This window comes from Oryctolagus cuniculus, chromosome 4 (genome assembly GCF_051225735.1).
Source record: "Oryctolagus cuniculus isolate XC-2025 breed Fujian yellow rabbit chromosome 4, ASM5122573v1, whole genome shotgun sequence".
Lineage (NCBI taxonomy): Eukaryota > Metazoa > Chordata > Mammalia > Lagomorpha > Leporidae > Oryctolagus > Oryctolagus cuniculus.
In genome coordinates this window covers 175,189,113-175,208,368 of record NC_142870.1, presented here as the reverse complement: position 1 = coordinate 175,208,368, position 19,256 = coordinate 175,189,113, and the positions used below count along the sequence as shown (strand labels likewise).

Sequence of the window (19,256 nt, the reverse complement as noted above, 5' to 3'; positions counted from 1 at the left end):
GCAAGGCTGTTTCTGATGCCAACATCCAAAACAACCAACAGCCTATTTTAAGAGAAAAGGTCCAAGTTTGAGTTCTCTGGAAAATAAGGCAAAAGGGATGGTATAGGAAATTAGCGACATTGTCACAAGCTAAGAAAAGGCACATCCCGGGCCGGAGCTGTGGCTGTGGCATAAAGGGCCCCTGACAGCCACGTGGGAGACCAGAGCTCCTGGCTTCGGTCTGGCCCAGCTCCGGCCATTGTGCCCATTTGGGGAGTGAACCAGCTGATGGAAGATGTTTGTGTCTCTCCCTCTAACGTGCTGCCTTTCAAATAAATCTTTAAAACCCACACCCTGACATTTTTTTTAAGATTTTAAACAGAATCACCCATCTGCTGATTCCCTCCGTAGCTGGCCACAATGCCATCCTCACTGCTTTTCCCAGGCCACAGCAGGGAGCTGGATCTGAAGCGGAGCAGCAGGACTCGAACCAGGGCCCACATGGGTTACCAGCGCTGCAGGTGGCGGCCCCACATCCTAAATTTAACCTCAGGACCTGGGGTCAAAGACCGTGCTGAGGTCTGAAGGAAAACAGAAGCTGGTCACAGAAAACTCCTTTCCTCGAAGTGCAGTGCCGACTGCAGGACACCACACTAAACATCTGTAACCACTTTGTCCCCCCGATTTTTTATGTGAAAGGCAGAGTGACGGAGATCTTCCATCTGGTTCACTCCAAAACTGGCTGCAATGGACAGGCCTGGGCCAGGCCAAAGGCAGGAACTCCATCTCATCTCCCACGTGGGTGGCAGGGGCCCAAGTGCTTGGAAAGTGGAGCAGCCAGACTCAAAGGGGCACCCCAGGTGGCAGCTTAACCTGCTGTGGCCCGACGTGGGCCCCTGCGGCCAGCGTTCCAAGTCACTCTTCCTGTCTGCTACCTGCGCTCAAGCCTCCAGGGCACACACACAGTCGAGGGCTCCCAGGCTGCTGGTCCTCAGAGCTCCCCCTCTCATCTCGGGGCTCACCTCAGATTCTGGGGTGTTTCAAATGGACAGGTTCTACCCATCTTGTCATTTTATCGTCATTTAGAATTCTGGTTCTTCCTTGGGCTGCCTTACCAACCACTCTTCTGGGGCGAACACCGCAGCCCAGGGGGTTAAGCCTCTGCCTGCAGCCCCAGCTCGACTCCCACTTCCGACCCAGTTCCTGGTTCCTGGCTTCGACCTGGTCCAGCTCTGCCTGGTGTAGGCATGTGGGGAGTGAACAAGCAGACAGAAGCTCTGCCTTCCAAACCAAGAACAATCTAGAACAGAGAATGAGAGGAGCAGGGAACTCAGTCTAGCCCCTCCGTGTGGGTGGAAGGACCCCAACTATTGCAGCCATCACCCCTGCCTCCCAGGGCTGCGTTACAGGAAGCTGGCCAGGCCCAGGCACTCCCAAGTAGGAGGCAGGCGTCTTAGCCGCCAGGCTGCGTGCCTGCCCTGGGGCGGGGGAGGTGTTTCTGTATGTCCTAGTTTGCAAAGGGTATGTCAAGGAAGAAATTCAAGTACAAACGTAAAAACTGTCCATCAGGCATTTTAACTCCACTATCAGGAATTGAAGTTTACTTTAGAAATTTAGAGACCACAATCCAAACTAAATCCTGAAATTAAAAAATGCTGTTCCATTGAGAAGTGTGTACGCTTCTAAGGGACAAACTCCCTGATTTAAAGTAACGAAATTTCGTATCACAAGGACAAAAGCCCATGTCATCAGTGCTTTCCCAAGACAGACGACACCCCGCTCCGCAGGCAAGTCACTCCACAACTTGGGGCACATGCAGCACATTCTGGAAACGAGCCCAGCGCCACCCTCTCCCAAGGAGGCTCCAAGCTGGTTTACCATCCCCAAGGCACGGGCGAGGCGGACAATAAAAACCACATTCCACAATTCATGTGTGTACTTTTTATTGAATTTGTTAATGTTACAGAGTTCTTGCACTGTGAAACCATGCCTGAGAATCCAAAGAAATGGTACCATGGACAGCCTCATCCACCCAACCATACAGTAATGAAAACCTGATTCATGAGCATTTTGATAAATTCACAATCCTTTAAAAATTTATAACGAGTTGGAATTTAAATCTGCTGCAGGTCTTTGTATTTCTAACACAGTAAATAAAACCTCCACATATTCATCAGTTCATTCTCAATCAGAATCCAACAACAAAATGTTGCTGGAAAAAAATGCATACATCTCAGGGAAGATATGTGGCTCGAGTCCAAGAGATTATTTAAGCTTTTTGGTTCCCAAAGGATGTCCTCCGTGTAGCCAAGAATTCCTCGTTTCCGGTTTCCTTACCCAAGCCACTGTGGCTGGCTCAGCTCCTCACCCACACACGCGGGGAGGCAGGTGCGCCACAACCTCGGAACACAGCAGCTTTCTGCCCAGAGTGGCTGGCCGGACGGTCCCGGCAGGAGCTCCTGTAGCCTCTCTAGGAGTCCCCTCCTGCACTGACGCTGCAAGCCTGGACTCCGGTGAGGCCGCGCTCCCACTCTAGCAGTTTCATTCACCCATTTGCTTCACTCGTCATCAGCAAGTCTGAAACTCCTGCACTCAGCGAAAGGACTTACTATAGAGAAACCCAGACTGCATCAAATGGTCACACAGCACTTTGAAATATTCCTCTTGAACCAATGATCGAAACCAGGAAGTGGCCAGACTATCTCATTCGGTGGAAAGAAACTTCAGTAATCCTGGGTAGCTTCCTCTAGTCCCTGTCAAGGACTAAAAACTACTGGATGTCTTAAGCTGTAATTGTTAAAACAGAAGTGCTACAGCACCCTCTCAAAATGAACACAGACGCACCGAAAGGTGGATAATGGAACCACTGGGACAATCACTGCATCTGGAGGGTGCCCAATGCCTTACAAATCTGGGCAGAGGTACGTAAGGGTTTCTTACCAGAGATCAGGAAGATTCGTGAAACGTACACGGGTCGTAGGTGAGGCTTTGCTCCTGTCGCTTTCAAGGTGTAAGGACAGCTCAGTGGCTCCCCTGCTGGGCAGAAGCCACACTCTGCCAGCAGTGTGCAGGGCCACTCAGGCCTGGTTAGAGGCGGCTGCAGCAGCACCTGAAGACAGCCTCCAGCACCCGCTGCGTCACACAGGCGACTGGGCTCCACTCTAGGGACTGCCAAATCACGACACATGTCACAGTCTAACGCGCACTGCAGGTTATTTACTTAACCAAGCAACAAGCTCTCTCAAAGAACTTATTCCAAGTCGAAGCAAAAAAGGCCTTCATGTGGAACACCAGAAAAGCACTATGCAAATAAAAAAGTTACTAAAAGAAACGAGATTATTCCCACCCTCACCCCCTGTCCCATGTTGTGGACCCAAGTTTGGTTGGTAGTTGTGGTTACCAAGTTTCCATGATGAAGCACTACCTACACAGCAGGTCTTTGAGAGGCATGTTCCAGGAAGTGCACGTGGCCACAGCCTACTACAGAGTCTTTCCTATGGGTGGGGCAAGGCCAGGGTAACTAAGGTCACTTAAATCTTCATCTTTTACAGCAGATCAGAACCCAGGCGGCTGACTCTCTGCAGGATTTCTGATAGGAGTCCAGCAGGGCTGGTTTCATGTTCACATCAACACCCAAGAGCTGTGACCTTCTCATCCAGAAGTTGCGATCCACATGGAGTCCACATGAGGGCAGCAAATCTGAGGTAGTCAACCCTGACGAAGGCTCAGTATCTGAACATAAAAAGATTTTGGAATGACCACTAGCTGCGGGTTTGGGTCTGCAGAGTAATTACGGAAGAGCACGCCTGAACCTAGCTCACACGTTTATGCGACAACGAAAACCCCCCTAAATCCAACACAAAGAGCAGCGGTGGCACTTGAACTTCCAGAGGGCACCAGGGCCGGGCGCTGCAGGTCCAGCAGATCAGGTGACGGATGCTGCTCATGGCGGTCGGCTGTGGTCTGGTTCCCTCAGAAGGGTCAGCCAAGACCACCCCTTAATTGCACTGTGTGTGGCTGCTTCTCTGAGCTTCAAGCACAGCATACGGGTTGCCTAGCTCAAGTTTAAGGGCCTGGTGTTTTGAAGCCTCATCTCTACCTCTATGTTTGTGTCTTACTACTTCAAAGCTCTTCTCCATTTCTTTATCCCTAAGGGAAAAGAAATGTAATCAGTAATATTTCTTCATTAGGGGTTTTTTGAAAATATTCTCCCTTGCCAAAAAAAAAAAAAGAGGAAAGAAAAAAGCACCCCTGAGAAGAATCTTGGGGAGACAGTAAGGAGAAACTGGTAAGTAGAAGCCTATCAAATCGTGTTTAACTTCAACTGAACAGAAAGGGGAATTGTGTGCAGAGCTCTAAGGTCCCGTCCTCCACTGGGCAGTTGACTGCACCGCCTGGAAGAGCAGTGGGAGTCGAGGGCAGTGAGACGTTCCCCCTAAGACTCAGCCTCACTGTTAGCAAGTAGCAGACACTGCACCTGCATAGGAGCTGAGTAAGATTTCTCTCAGGCGAAGCGCCAGGCATTGCTCTGTGGGAACCACCAGACAGAGAGGCGAGCGCCTCCCAGGTCCCGCACACCCTCTGCAGGACAGAGCAGGGGCAAGTCCAAGTGCAGGTTTAAATTCCAGCCCAAAGGCTGGGATTGGCTTAAAAGCCTCTCAAAAAAGCATCCCCACTGCTGTCCTTTACATTTCTTTCCCGTTTTACGTTCTTTTAAAGACTCAAGCCCTACATAAAACATGTCTGCACCGTACGTGACCATAACTCCAGATAGCAGTTCACTTTGAATAGCTGATGAAATAAGACCATTTTAATATCAGATTTACAAATGCCACCATCCTATCTGTTCACATGAACTGGGAACACAGGACAGTGCTGCTCTTTCATTTCCAGTTTCCAGATCCTAAGGACTGGAGCTGGTAATACACTCACGAAGCATCTTACGGAGACGCAGTCACTGCCACAGAACCCAGGGAGGAGGCTCCGCCGTCTGCAGAGCCTGTCCTCCCAGACACCCAGAATCCCACCCTGGCTTCCGGCCGACGGCCCAGGCTTTCCCAATGAGCAGCTGTCCCAAAAGTGAGTTTTCATTTCCTAACAACAGCCCAGCCCTTGGCCAAAGCACAGAGGTCCCAACACGCAGCCATGACAGCACTTACTTCCGGCTTTCTACATGCTTGGCAGTGGACTGCAGGGACGGGAACTGTGTGTCACTGTATATCTCCGGTGGCCCTTGTGGCGTCTTCCTGGTTGTGGTTAGCCTGGCCCCAGGTGGCCTATACACACCACTAGTCGTCGCTGGTTCTGGAGTTTCTGTAACTAAAAATGTTAACCCTTTAGAGAAACTGAATCCAAGGTCTGGCATCTAAGTCTGCTACTGCTGCCCAACACTGAACTGCACACGTGGTCTGAGGGTCTCAGGGCCGCCTTGCTGTCTGGACGCTCTTCCCTAGGGAGGCGCTCTAGCTCCTCCTCCACGTGCAGTCTCGATCATTTTCACAAAGAAGCTCAGTGAGCCAAGTCCCCGCGCGAGAGGAATCTGCTAGACTTGGGAGACGGCCCCGCCAAGGCTGACTTTCAGAACAGCACCCAACTGATTCCTCAGTTTACCTAGTAGTAACTATTTCTTTACCCGGATGGTTGATTAAATACAACGACACATATAAAGAAATTATTTAATAGATGAAATGCCTGTATAGTACTGATTCAAAATTCTAAAGGTGATAGATAAAAAATAAAGACATGCTTAACTATTTCATCTTTACATCATCAGTGGATTTTACAGTTCTTCCCCCTTTTTACCTTAGAAAATGTAGGTAAAATAGGGAAAAAATTAAGCAACTAAGCAACTCCAAAGTCTTCCACCACAGCTAACATTTGGGTACAGCCTTCCAACTTTCCCTACCTTGCCCCACCATTTCCAACAGGATTCAACAGCGTTACGTTATGTACATATTTTCCTCAGTCAGTAATGCACCCAAGAGCCAGGAACAGCTCAAACCGGGGGTGAGGATGGGGGCAGCAATGTACCTGAGGAGAACAGGTACAAACAGGCTGAATTCACTGCAACAGTGAAAACAGAGCCTACTGACAGATAAAACCGAGATGTGCAACCAACAAGACAGAGACCCAGGTCCGCGGCCCGGAGATGGAGAGAACAGCACTGAGACAGAGCAGTGGCGGGTGGAGAGCCCGGCCGGCGCTGAGTGAGACGCCAGGCTGGGGCTCGACCTCAGAGCCACAAACATCCACGTGCGTGAGGCTGCCACACGCTGAGAAGGGCGAGAAGGCACAAGCGGGCACCACGCCCAGAGCGGCCCAGCACTGCAGGCCCGGGAGACTGTGCTGGCGGGAAGCCAAGACCAAATCGTGCCCGAGGGCGTGACCAAGTGTCAAACACTGATGAGGGGTCCAAAGACCTGAGGAGGAGGACCACAGACAGATGAGTTAAAGAAATTTTTAATGGATAAAAACACACATGTAGAGCAAAAAGTTAGAAAGGGTGCAAAAATGTTAACATACAGCCATCTGTGATCTGTAAGACTGCAGGTGATTTCAGTCTGTAACACTTTTCTGAATAAAATAACAGTGGCTCTCAAACTTTCTTTTCGCCAGCCCCAACCGCCCTCTATCTGATGAAATGTTTAATCCCACAGAAATCATGTGGGCCGTGTCTGTGCCCTGGCCTCCAAGCCATGTTTAAGATCTAACACTTTTCATCCCCAAGAGCAGTAACATCAGCCCTGACGAGAATCTCTGCTGCAAGACGTGACAAACAGGACGCGACAAGCCCACGCGAGACAGCGTCAGAGCAGCGCCAGCAGATCAAGGCTCTAAGAACTCCCTCTCCCGTGAAGGAGCGCTTCTGGAGCTGCACCCAACCCTTGGAAATCACTACTCAGAGTCTTAAATGAAGCGTATCCTGGAGTCCAGTAAGTAACTTCACCATCCCCCATTGTAATAAATGAATATTTAGGTGGAAATTAAAACCGATCCTGATGCTGACAGCTTCACGCGCCTGACTCCTAGCAGCCCAGAGGGCGCCGCTAAGCTCCCAAGTCCCGCTCATGTAAGCGCCGAGTCTTTACGGAGCCGCACACAGTCCCCTGCAGGAACAGAGGAGCTGCTGGGAGGCTGCCCGCCTGTGAAACTGCACAGAAACCAGACATCCTCCCGAACGCAAAACGTCAGCTTACCAACTCCCGGAGCGGGGGGCGCTTGTGCTGGAGCGGCTTTGTTCCAGGGACCTGAAGACTTCTCCGTGCCACCTCCGCCACCGCCGCCTTCCTCCCAGTGATCACCTGGATCTTCTCTCTTTTCATTGTCATCTTCTTCCTTCTCACTTTTGGAAAAGCAAACAATGGACTTAATTAGAGGCACCAGAACTGTCAGTCCTCCTACCGTGTGGCCCCGGAGAAGTCACTCAACCTCTTCAAAGCCTGAATCCTCCCTTGTGGAAAGAGAGGGAAGAGAACAGACCCCACGTGCACACGGAGGGTTCCACTAGACCTGCTGTGAAAGAGGATCTCCGGCTCCAGGAAAGGTCTGATCACCTCCACTTTTACAAACCATTTCACGCTCTCAGATTCAGAAACCTTCTGAGACACAGATGTGCCATGTGATGATCTGCCTGGCTATTCCAGCGCAGGAGGAGGAGGACGGGCAGGGGGAAACGCAGAGCACACGGCACATCCCCAGGTGACGCCAGCTCCAGCCCTGCACGCTCCACCTCCGATCCAGACTCCTGCTAATCAATGGGCCTGCGAAGGCAGAAGATGGCCCAGGTGCTTGGGTCCCTGCCACCCACGTGGGAGACCTAGAGCTCCAGGCTTCCAGCTTCAGTCTGACCGGTTCCAGCCGCTTCGGCCACTCGGGGGAGTGAATCAGTAGATCAGAGATCTGTCACTGCTTTACAAATAAAGCGGTAAACAAAAAAGCACAATTCCCAACTATTTACAGTGAACACCTGTGGGGAGCAACAGAAAGCTTTCTGAAGCCTGAACAGTTCTCCACGGTGACCCTGCAGCTGTAAATGCTCCAAGTTTGGTTTTCTATCCTGGCACAAGGAAACAAGTCTGCCCGGCACCGGCACTGGCGCTAACGGCTCTTCTCTGACACAGGCAACAGACAGCTGTACTCTCGCACCAGACACACGTTTAAAGAAAGGGAACAAGAACGCAGTCTTTGGCTTGCCAGGTACTACAAATGCAAGATCCTTAAAAAAAAAAAAAAACAAATGCAAGGTTCTCTCACTGCTAACACACCACTCTAGGGCTATCTGAGGTGTGAGGGTGTTATTAAACTGGAGTTAGAATCTAAAATAAATGATTATTTCTCGGGCTAGATTACTCTTTATTACTTTATATAAATTACCAAGTACACCTACCTCTGACCCAGGGATTTCAGTACTGTAGTTATTACTAAGTCAAACTTCCTTTTTGCAATTCTGACCTTACTGAGTATATCCCTGGCAGAGGCTCCTAACCTGCCTCCCGAGTTAATTTTTCTTGACAGTGGTGATTTGTAACAGACCTTCGGGTTCCTCCTCTCCTTCCCCATCCTGACCACCATTTCGTTCTGTCTGTAACAGCAGCTGTTTTTCAGAGCTCTGTCCTTGGGCCTCCGTTCTTTTAGACACTGTCTCCATTAGGTTTCTGAGCCATGATCAGAGCCAACAACGTGCAGATGACCCACCCTGACTCTGCACCTTGGGTATATCCTGGCTCCTGCAGGACGTGTAAGGGTGTTCCCCTTCTGTTTCTAGTCAAACAAGATTCGTCCTGCACAGCTCGATGAAATTGGAAAGCAATTTCAAAGACAGTGGCACCATCATATGGACTGCCTCCCAACCACTGGCGATTCCCGAATTGAGGCAAGGGTGGCAGTCAGGAAACTTCCATCTTCAACCTGCATTTATACAAGGTCTTACGTAAATAAAGCACTCCCGGAGATGGAAAAGGATGAGGAATCTGGCCAAACGAGCCCTGTTTTCTTTCTCATTACCTAACTGAATCCTACGCAGTCATTTAAAACGGAAATAATATTCATGTCATATAAACCGCAACTCACTACTACAGCAGCTACATGAAGCCTTCATGAAGTTTGCTGGCAGGGGGTGGTGGCATCTGGAGAGTAGCAACGAGCCACCTGGGACACCCACCAATATTAGAGCACATGGATTCCAATCCAGCCTCCACTTCCGACCCCAACTTCCTGCCAATGCACCCTGGGAGGCAGCAGGTGATAGGTCAAGTTTACTTGGGTCCATGCCACCTGTGTGGGAGACTAGATTGAGTGCCAGTCTCCTGGCTTTGGCCTGGCCCAGTTGTTGCAGATATTTGGGGAGTGAACCAGCAGATGGAAGCTCTATCTTGAATTAAAAAAAAGTTATGGAGAATGGAAAAAAGCAAGCACATTTTCCCTGAGTTTTTAAAGCCCCCTCATATACACCTGATAAAAATACATCTAGAAAAATTTTTGAAAATGTTTTACAGAAGTAGCTACAATGTATGACTTTAATTTCTTTGTGAAGCAAGGAGTTAGGAGCAGATTCTGAAGCCAGGCTGCTGGGTTCAAATCGAGGCTTTGCTACTCATCAGCCTGGACACTGAGGCCAGCACCTAGCTTTTCCATGCCTCAGTTTCCTCCTCCATCACCCAAGTTAGCAGACATCTAGCCTAGTTATCTGGTGCACACTGTTCAGCACTGGTGACCCTTCATTTTATTATCATTAAATAGCACATACATGTGCCACTGTTACAATGGGGGAAATACGGTTTTTGTTTGGGAAAAACAAACATGAAAACATTTGTTAAGTAGATTTTAAAAACTACCAAACGTTATAACCCTGTTTTATGTAGCTTGTTAAGTCCAAAACATGACCAAATAAGACACAGAAGACAGGATTTACCCAGGAGTCTATCAGCTACACAAACACCAGCAGTCCCCAGGCACTGGTTCGTAAGCCCACTTGGAAAGCTATGCCAGCAGCCCATTACCGTGTGATGGGGCACATATGTCCTCTCACACACCACACCATGACAGCCTTCAGATGGCCATTCCAATACAAAAGAGCTGTTAACTCACCAAGAGACCAGATCAAAGCTGTTCATGTCTATGCACGGATTCTAAAAAGTATTTTCCTCATAACTGTATTAATATTCGGTGACTGATATCAAAACTCAAATCATTAGTTTGCAATAAGCCATCTTCAACAGAAAAACAAAAAACCTTTAACACTTGATTACCCAAGCAGAAAGGACTATGGGTAATTCTTAAACTGTTTTTGTATTTTTTCCAAATCCTCTAAAAGTACCTTAAGAAAAAACCCAGGGCTGGCGCTGTGGCATAGTGGGTAAAGCCACTGCCTGCATATGGGCGCCAGTTTGAGTCCTGGCAGCTCCACTTCCAATCCAGCTCTCTGCTGTGGCCTGGGAAAGCAGAAGACGGCCCAAGTGCTTGGCCCTGCACTCAGATGGAAGACCCAGAAGCAGCCCCCTGCTCCTGACTTCGGATCGGTCCAGTTGTGGCCATTGTGGCCATTTGGGAGGTAAACCAGCTGATGGGAACCTCTCTCTCTGCCTCTGTCTCTCTGTAACTCTGACTTTCAAATAAATAAATAAATCTTTTATAGGTGCAGGTTAGAGTCCTGGCTACTCTACTTCCGGTCTAGCTCTCAGCTGTGGCCTGGGAAAGCAGTGGAAGATGGCCAGCCCTTGAGCCCCTGTACCCGCATGGGAGACCTGGAAGAAGCTCCTGGCTTCAAATCCACACAGCTCTGGCCATTGCGGCAAGTTGGGGAGTGACCAATTTCTCTCTACCTCTTTCTCTCTACCTCTCCTCCTCTGTGTAACCCCTTCAAACATATAAATACATCTTTATAAAAAAAAAAAAAAAAAAAAAAAGACTGGAACAGGATCCAACTGTGGTGCCTGAAGGTAGGTCTTGGAAAGTGATTAGGTTGGAGTGGTTGCTAACGTGCAGGCCCCTGGCTGCACCAGGATGGCTTGGCTTCCTGTCCGTCCTCCAGACCCCTGTCTGCAGGCGTCCTGTCAGCCACCGTGCCCTCACAGTCCACACTAGTGGGCGTGCTCCGTCTTGGATTGTGGACCTCCAAAACTGTGGATGGAAATAACCTCCTTCCTTCTGAAGTAGCTCCTCTCAGGTATTTGCTCTATATTAAAAAAAGCTACCTAACACAACTACTGACAACATCTTCACCAAGAGTACTTTCCTTTATTAGACCTGGGACCACCTCCCTGCCTTCAGAGACAAATACAGAAATGAAAAAAACCACCATAAATTTAAAAATTCATGTAGACTCTAAGCTTCTAAAAATAAGCATAATTTGTTTAATGAAAAGGGTTGAAAATCGATACCATAAAGCCTAAGAAAATTTAATATTTTGGGCTCTTGCAATTCTTGAAATATCAGATACAATTTCGGGACTGAAAGAACTGAAGCCAGGGATGCTAACAGTCTTGCCTAAATGCCGCAGTAGGAAAGGCAGGGCAGAAATGATTTGCATAGCCCGCTCCATTTTCATGGTCGCTAGTTCAGGAGGTGTAGCTGCAACAGCCAGGCTGGGTCAGGTGGAAGCCAGCAGCCAGAAATACACCTGGGTCTCCCTGGGGTGGGAAGGAACGCAGCCCCCACACCCAGGAAGCCAAATTCAAAGGCAGAGCAACCAGGACCCCAGCTGACACTCCAGCAGCATGGCAGCCCAAGCAGCAGCTGAGCCCGCTGCCCCCACCACCCCGGCACTGCGCTTTCAAATTCTCCACCGGACAGTCAGTCCTGCTGAACGCAACGTCCACTTTCCTAAAAACTACCATGCTGCGCAAAACCAGACGAGGAAAACCTTACGGCTTAGGGTCAAAGTGGAGTTACAGGGACCATATACAAACACTTACCCGACGACATAGTTTAAAAGAAAAGTAAAGATAGGAACCTAATTTAAAACATTTGTACAATTTTTTACATGTTAAATAGTTTAAAAAAACACATAAGTATGTTTATAAAAAAGTCAACTTTCTAAATACCAAAGCCAGAAAACACACATTGCACACATTTATTCCTACAGAAGAAAATCAGGCTGAGTCACAATAGCTAACATCTACGTTTTTAGACACTACAATGCCACCATCAGTTCATCACCACAACTCCAACTACGCTGTCTTACGCCAGGGCCCAGGGGGTAAGATGCCAGGTGAGTCCACGACCCAAGTCAGAGTGCCTGGGTTCACGTCCCTGTTCGGCTCCTGGGTCCAGTTTCTGATAACGCAGACCCTCGGAGGCAGCAGGTGGTGGCTTCCTGCCATCACACAGGACACCTGACTGATCTGACCGACTCCATGTTCCTGGCTCCAGTGAAGGAGTTTAGAGTCAATCAGCAAGTGAGACTGTGCTCCCCCTCTACCTCTCAAAAAAAACAAATTCGAAGTATGCTCTTACACACATTGATCTGTAAAAGGCACTACTGATAGGGCGGAGCTGGGAGGATCAATGATGTAGAAAAGGACACTTACTACACATCTCCTCACAGCACGCAGGCCTCAGAGAAGGCGGAACTGGCACTCGCACCTGAAGTACCTTTTCCAGGGCTACAAAGTAGCAGATGTGCCTCCCTGACTCCCAGCCCATCCTCTTTCCCCCTACCTGTTTCCTCCTGTCCTCCCGACAGCCCCAGACGTAACTGTACAACAGTGCTCTATTCTGAGACTTGGGAAATTCATTTCCTCTGATTAGGCTGGTCAGGACCCACACCCCTACACAGTGTACTTATAAAGAACACTTAGAAGGAGACAGCATCTCCCTATCTCAAGGGACAGAACCGGAGAATCACCAGCCCAGTCCCCAACCCCCTGTTCTCCACACTATGGAGAAGCAACAAAACAAAATCCAGACTTGACAGTGTCTGTGGGAATGCTGGGCCTCTCCACAGGCCTGGCCCTGTGACGGGGACACTGTCAGAACAGAAAGGAGGATAAAAACAGCCTCAAGAATTGCGGCTGACCTCGAAGCTTAGCATGTCACTGAGATTCACCCTCGCAATCTACCCCAGGCCCCTCGTGGTACATCTCGCGTCTGTGTCCACAGCACACTGCACGTCTGGAACCATCCACTGGTGCTCCTGCAGAACACGTCACATCCCTCAAGCCAGCATCACACCTCACGCAGACGACCCGAACACGTGCTACAAATCAATCTAGCTTGTACTTAAAGTAATTTCTTCTGGAAGTACGTACAACTTAACCAGCTCTACCTAGTAAGTTGATTTCTCAAGAAGGTTCTCAGAAAACCACTGGGCATGAAGACCTCAATTCTTGATTGAAACATAACATTTTTAACCTCACAAATTAAATGAACTACTTCTAATTTTCTCCCAAAACTCCATTTTAAAGATGTAAGAAGCAAATGGCAGGCCCCTTTATCAACACCAATGGTTTCCCTCTCATGAGCTTGTCTATAATGACATGACCTTAAGTAAGATCTATTGAGACGCAAAATTTCACATATTCATGGTACTTGAATCTTGAATTAGTTGGTAAACATGACACAGGACCGTAATGCAGTATTTGCTGCTACTGAAATTATTCTCCCCTTTCCAAGGTACACTCATCTGCAAAGACCCAGCACGCTAACCTAGTGTAAGGATAAGTGTCAAGAACTCGCACAATGTACAGTATCTGCAGGAACTCTTAGCACATGGAGGAGAGAAAGCACACGTGGCACAGACTGCAAGATACGAATGGTGTGTGTTTATTAACCTTTGAACTTTTCCAAGGCTGTAATCTTTCAAAGCAAAAAATTGCAAGAAAACTTAAGACTACTGTTGAGAACTTCAAAATATTTTAACTCCACTACAAATCTTCTTTTCGTTTGTGCCACAGAGCAGGCCAGGCTACATCTCTCAGAGGGAAAATACGACAATTAGAGCAGGTGTCTAAGGGTTTATACCTTCTTCCCCTACTGGAATACTTGGGGTGGATACTTGGCTCTGGCTTTTGACTCCAGCTTCCCACCCGTGCAGACCCTGGGAGGCAGTGGTTTCACGTTACTGGGTTCAGTCACCCACAGACTGAGCTCCTGGCTCCTGAATCTGGCCAAGTCCAAGCAGGCAGTTGGGGAGTGAACCAGTGAGGAGAGCACCCTCTTACATACACTAAAAAAGACACAGTCACAGACAACTATTCAAGATCTGTCTAGCAACATTTAAGGCTAAGCTAGAAATTACTTCGTTTGTATGGTTTTGCTGATGCCAAGCTGAACATGTTTATTTTCTACAAAGTACTTTGTATTTTACAAACATCCTGTTCAAAGAAACCCTAAACAATCCTGAGTAGTCTCAATTTTGCTTTGAGAACTCAAATTCTCAAGTGAAATCGCTCATCTGAGGCCACATGGAATTAAAGCGGCAGAAGTAAAGTACAAACCCGGGTTTGTCTTTTCCCCAAAGAACATGATTCTGCAACACAATTAATTCCATTCCATTTCTGTGAGTAACCTACTTCCCACGTCTACGAACCAACATGGCTTTCCCTGGGGAACTCCCACTCTGAATTTACTGTCAGGAATAAGGGATGCGATGTTTACAAGGATCCTGAGTACACATCAGGTGAAAATTCTCCTGTTCGGATTCAGTGCAGACGGTTTCTCATCCACAGCCTTTCCCAGCAGTTGTTAAGTTCCCTTACACAGTGGTTTACGGTGGACCCACGAAAGCAGATTCCTGAGAACAGCAATGGTACAGGAGCTGCCGGGTGGCCTGGTGAGGGGACGACCAGGTGCTGGCAACAGAGAAAGGCACCTATCAAAACTGGCCACCTCAGGCCACGCAGGACCGAAGCGCTCCCGGCGGCCGAGACTCGCGGCTCTGACGGGCGGGCGAAGCATGCGAGCTGTTTAAGGAACTTCACCTCCCCAGGAGCAGCCCACTGGCATCAAGACTAAAAGGGCCCTGATGTGGCAACGGGATTGCTACTAAATGACAGAAAAGTACTGCTCCCGTTGAAACATTCTCCAGAACCTAACAAAGCTAACTTCTAACTCCGCGAACTGCAAAGCTTCTCCCTTCATGCAGTGCTACTCCTGTCCAGGAAGTTAGAGCAAACACAGCAGTTACTGCTCCTGTCCCCAAGTGTGCAAGCAGCCGCAGTCAGGCCGAGAGGAAGGGCAGGCTGAGACCAGGACGGGTCACACCACAGGCAGCGCCTCGAGCCCAGCGGTCTCAGCCCCGCACAAGGAAACCAGGGCTGCCCACCTCAACACCTCCTGAAAGCCACCTGCAACTGGAGGGAACCACACCCCGTGCCAGGCATTGGTCCTCACACTGCTACAAAGGGACCTCAGTGGAGACGCCACGCCGCCTAACAGTTCCCACTGTCAACCGGGTCTCACTTATTCATGGAATAACCACCAGGGCATTCACGCCCAAGCTGCCAAAAGTGCTCAAAAAAAATCAAAACAGCAGCCCTGGTTTCCAATGAAATTATTTAAAGCCACAAATACTGGCACTAGAAAGGTCAAAGGGCAGTTTTCGGTTAAGAAATTTACTTCTTCCGCCATGCCACAGCGTGACTGGCATTTACAAACTGCAAACCCCAAGCTGGAGGCCGCTTCTTGAGCGCATGCATTCTCCTTTCCAATCCTGAAACAAGGGAACCACATATCCACCGCCATCTGCACACAAACTGAGCAAACTACAGTCTTCAACCTCAATTTAAAAGCTACCGCCAGACTGGACTTGACAAAACGTGTCCTTAATCTCAAATCCTCTAAACCAGCCCGATTTTTTTTAAAAATGTACTGTTTTCTTAACTAGCACAGGTAAGCTCTAGGACTGTAAACTCAGCTCCAGTGCTGGGATGGCTGCTGTGCTGGGGGGGGGGGGGGGGCTGCCGTGCACCAGATGTGGGTTTCTCCACCTGGGGGGGGGGTACACCTGCGGGTTTCACTGTGAGAACACACGCAGGCTGCACTGCTCAGGAAGAACCCTCCACTCCAATGACAAAAACACCCATGAACTTGCTTAGAGCAATTTCATTGGAAACAAAAAGAACCACGTCCAACTCCCGGCACGGAGAGAAGAGGATCTGGAATGCCAAGACCCACCGCAACCATCTCACGTGGCCGGCCTGACCGGAAGGGCAGCGGGCCAGGGCGCTGGGGACCTGAGAGCCGGCAGTGAACTTGCGAGCGAGGCCGCCCAGCGCCCAGACGGACGGAACGTGCACCCTCCCTGTCCGCGATCGGCCACGACCCCTCACCTTATCTGCATCGCCTGGACTCGGAGGCCGCTGTAGTCCACCTCCTTCTGCTCAAACTCTTTCCACTCGTCTTCATCCTGCGAGAAGAAACGCCACTGGCTGAACCACAGCTCCCAGACACAGCCACGAGCCAGCCGGCCGCGACCAGCGGGCGCGTCCCGGGCCCCCTGCCCCGCGCAGCCCCCGCCGCCCTCCTCGGCGGGCAGGGCGCTCCCGGGCCCGCTGCTTGCTCTCGGCCCCGCAGCGCGCCGCCGGAACCCCGGCCCGGCCCCGCCGCGCACCACGCGGCCGCGGCCCGGCCGACGCCCGCCACGCCGGGCGCACGGAGCCCGGCCCCGGAGCGCCGCGCCGAGCGCGCCCGCGTCACGCGGCGGCCCGCGCCCCCTCCCGGCGCCCCCCGGGCAGGCGGAGGCGGGCACCCGGCGGCCGCGTGCGCCCGCCCCGGCGCCGGCCCGCGGCCCTGCGGCCCCTCACCTTCGTCACGGCCTTGGCGGCGGCGCCGGCGCCCGCGGCCCCCGCGCCCGCGGCGCCGCCGTCCCCCGGCCGGGCCCCCGCGCCCGCCCCGCCGCCCGCCGCGCCCGCCGCGCCGCCGCTCCCGCCGGCGCCGCCCGCCGCGCCCGCCGCGCTGGCCGCCCGGCTGCTGCGCTCCTTCTTCTTCTTCTTGTCCCTCTTGGCGAAGAAGTTGTCCAGGCTCCGCTCCTCCGTCTCGGCCATGGCCGCGGCCGCCTCGGCCCGGATGGGTGGGGCCCCGAGCTAGGGCTCGAGGTCGGCTCTGCGCTCACGCGGCCGGGCGCGGCGCCGCCCCGGCCCCGCGGGGGCGCCGAGGCGCGGGCAGCGGGGCGCGCGGCTCCGTCCGCGGGCCGAGCCGCCCGGGCACCGCGCGCCGCGGCAGCAGGGCAGGGTCCCGCCTTCGCCTCAGCCCGGGGAAAGGCACGCGCGGGCCGAGGCGGCAGCGCGAGGGCTCAGCTGGCGGCGGCGCGTGCGGGCGCGGGACGCGCGCAGGCCCGGAGAGGAGGGAGAGGGGCGGGGAGGGAGGGGAGTGAGGGAGGGCGGGCTGCCGACGAGAGAGGCCGCGCGCGCCTGCGTGCCTCGCTCCGCCCGCCGCTGTCGGGGGGCCGAGGGGCGGGCGGCGGGCGGGGGCGGAGGCGGGGCTTGCGAGAGAGCCAATCAGGCCCCGGGATGAGGCGCTTAGGCGACAATCCGAGCGGCGGGCGGGGCGCGGCCCCAGCGTGGGGGCGGGGCGGGGAGGGCTTATGCAAAGTATGTGACGTACGTGATGACTACAGCCTCCCCATTGGCCGAGGGTTTTGCCCCGAGGGCCGCCTGATTGGTGACTTGGCTAAAGGGGTTCAGCCCGAGGGGCGGGCGTGTCCCGTCGGGCGCATGCGTATCGTACACGTGTGTCTTCTGGCCTGTGGGAGCTGGGGCCTGGCAGTCGTCTAAACTGACGAAACCGAAAGGCGCTGTGTTTAAAGATGGTTCCGACCCTTTGCCCACCTCTAGTGCTGTCAGCGGAGGTGGGTGGCATAGAGCGAGGGTTCGTCTTGTAGAAAGAATTCAAGCGTGAGACAGGAGTGGTCAGCAAGGTGTGATGAGGCAGGGCATCCGGATGGAATGAGAGAATGCCCAGCCGCTCAGACTGGAGAAAGCAAGTACACGTAGTTTAGTGGACAGAGCGCACCCGGCAGGCCAGGCGGCGTCTCAGCGGAGGGCTGAGGGCTGAGGTGTCCTCGCAGGCCGGGCGGGGGTCTCAGCGGAGGGCTGGGGGCTGAGGTGCACCCGCAGGCCGGGCGGGGGTCTCAGCGGAGGGCTGGAGACTGAGGTGCACCCGCAGGCTGGGCGGGGGTCTCAGCGGAGGGCTGGGGGCTGAGGGGCCCCCGCAGGCCGGGCGGGGGTCTCAGCTGGGGGCTGAGGGGCCCCCGCAGGCCGGGCGGGGGTCTCAGCGGAGGGCTGGGGGCTGAGGGGCCCTCACAGGCGGGCGGGGGTCTCAGCTGGGGGCTGAGGTGTCCTCGCAGGCGGGCGGGGGTCTCAGCGGAGGGCTGGGGGCTGAGGGGCCCCCGCAGGCCGGGCGGGGGTCTCAGCGGAGGGCTGGGGGCTGAGGTGTCCTCGCAGGCGGGCGGGGGTCTCAGCGGAGGGCTGGGGGCTGAGGTGTCCTCGCAGGCGGGCGGGGGTCTCAGCGGAGGGCTGGGGGCTGAGGGGCCCCCGCAGGCTGGGCGGGGGTCTCAGCGGAGACAGGGGCTGAGGGGCCCTCGCAGGCCGGGCGGGGGTCTCAGCGGAGGGCTGGGGGCCCCCGCAGGCCGGGCGGCCAGTCTGAGACCTGTGAGGAAGCAGGCCCAGCCTTTCAGCTGCGTCCCCCCCCCTCCCCGCCTCCTGGACAGTGCTTACCTCCTGGGGCTTGATTGCCCCGATTGTACTGGGCAATGCACTTGTCAGTGAGCAGAGAGGATTCTCCCAGGATGCCTGCCTTGGGCAAGGCTGTGAAAGTTTCATTACCCAGTATTACCAGGCAGGGTAGCCCCTTGGCACTGGGCAGGGAGGAATCTCTTGGGCAGCTTTTCCGGGGGGGGGGGTGCTGGGGCCACCTATCTAGTTATTGGGGGGCCAGCGCTGTGGCGCAGCGGGTTAACGCCCTGGCCTGAAGGGCCGGCATCTCAGCTGCTCCACTCTGCTGTGGCCTGGGAAAGCAGTGGACGATGGCCCAAGTCCTTGGGCCCCTGCACCTGCGTGGGAGACCCAGAAGAAGCTCCTGGCTCCTGCTTTGGATCAGTGCAGCTCCGGCCACTGCGGCCAGTTGGGGAGTGAACCATCAGGTGGAAGACCTCTCTCTCTGCCTCTCCTCTTTCTGTAACTCTGACTTTCAAGTACAAAAATAAATCTTTAAAAAACAAAGTTACCGGGGGATGGGTAGCACTTTGTAAAGTAAAATATTGGGCAGCTGTATTCCTTGTTGCCGGAACGTTGTTTTCCGTAGGCCCCATGTACACAAATACGGCTGATTTCTAACTTCCC

General features: G+C 52.8%; 1 protein-coding gene across 3 annotated transcripts; it reads right to left on the bottom strand.

Moving 5' to 3' along the window:
- Positions 1-1,905: 1,905 nt before the first annotated feature.
- Positions 1,906-17,342, bottom strand: CDV3 (CDV3 homolog). 3 transcript variants are annotated; one of them, XM_070073064.2, is made up of 6 exons: positions 16,866-17,229; positions 16,722-16,748; positions 16,248-16,324; positions 7,176-7,321; positions 5,139-5,298; positions 1,906-4,128 (listed from the first exon to the last, which is right to left on the bottom strand). In XM_070073064.2, the coding sequence occupies exons 1-6, from the start codon at positions 16,959-16,961 to the stop codon at positions 3,978-3,980; spliced, it is 657 nt and encodes a 218-aa protein (XP_069929165.1). In that variant the 5' UTR covers positions 16,962-17,229; the 3' UTR covers positions 1,906-3,977. The 3 variants fall into 3 exon arrangements, with proteins under 3 accessions (XP_069929165.1, XP_051691533.1, XP_051691531.1); XM_051835573.3 differs by having other exon boundaries at positions 1,906-3,711; positions 16,722-17,342; XM_051835571.3 differs by having other exon boundaries at positions 16,722-17,320.
- Between the last annotated feature and the right edge of the window lie 1,914 nt (positions 17,343-19,256).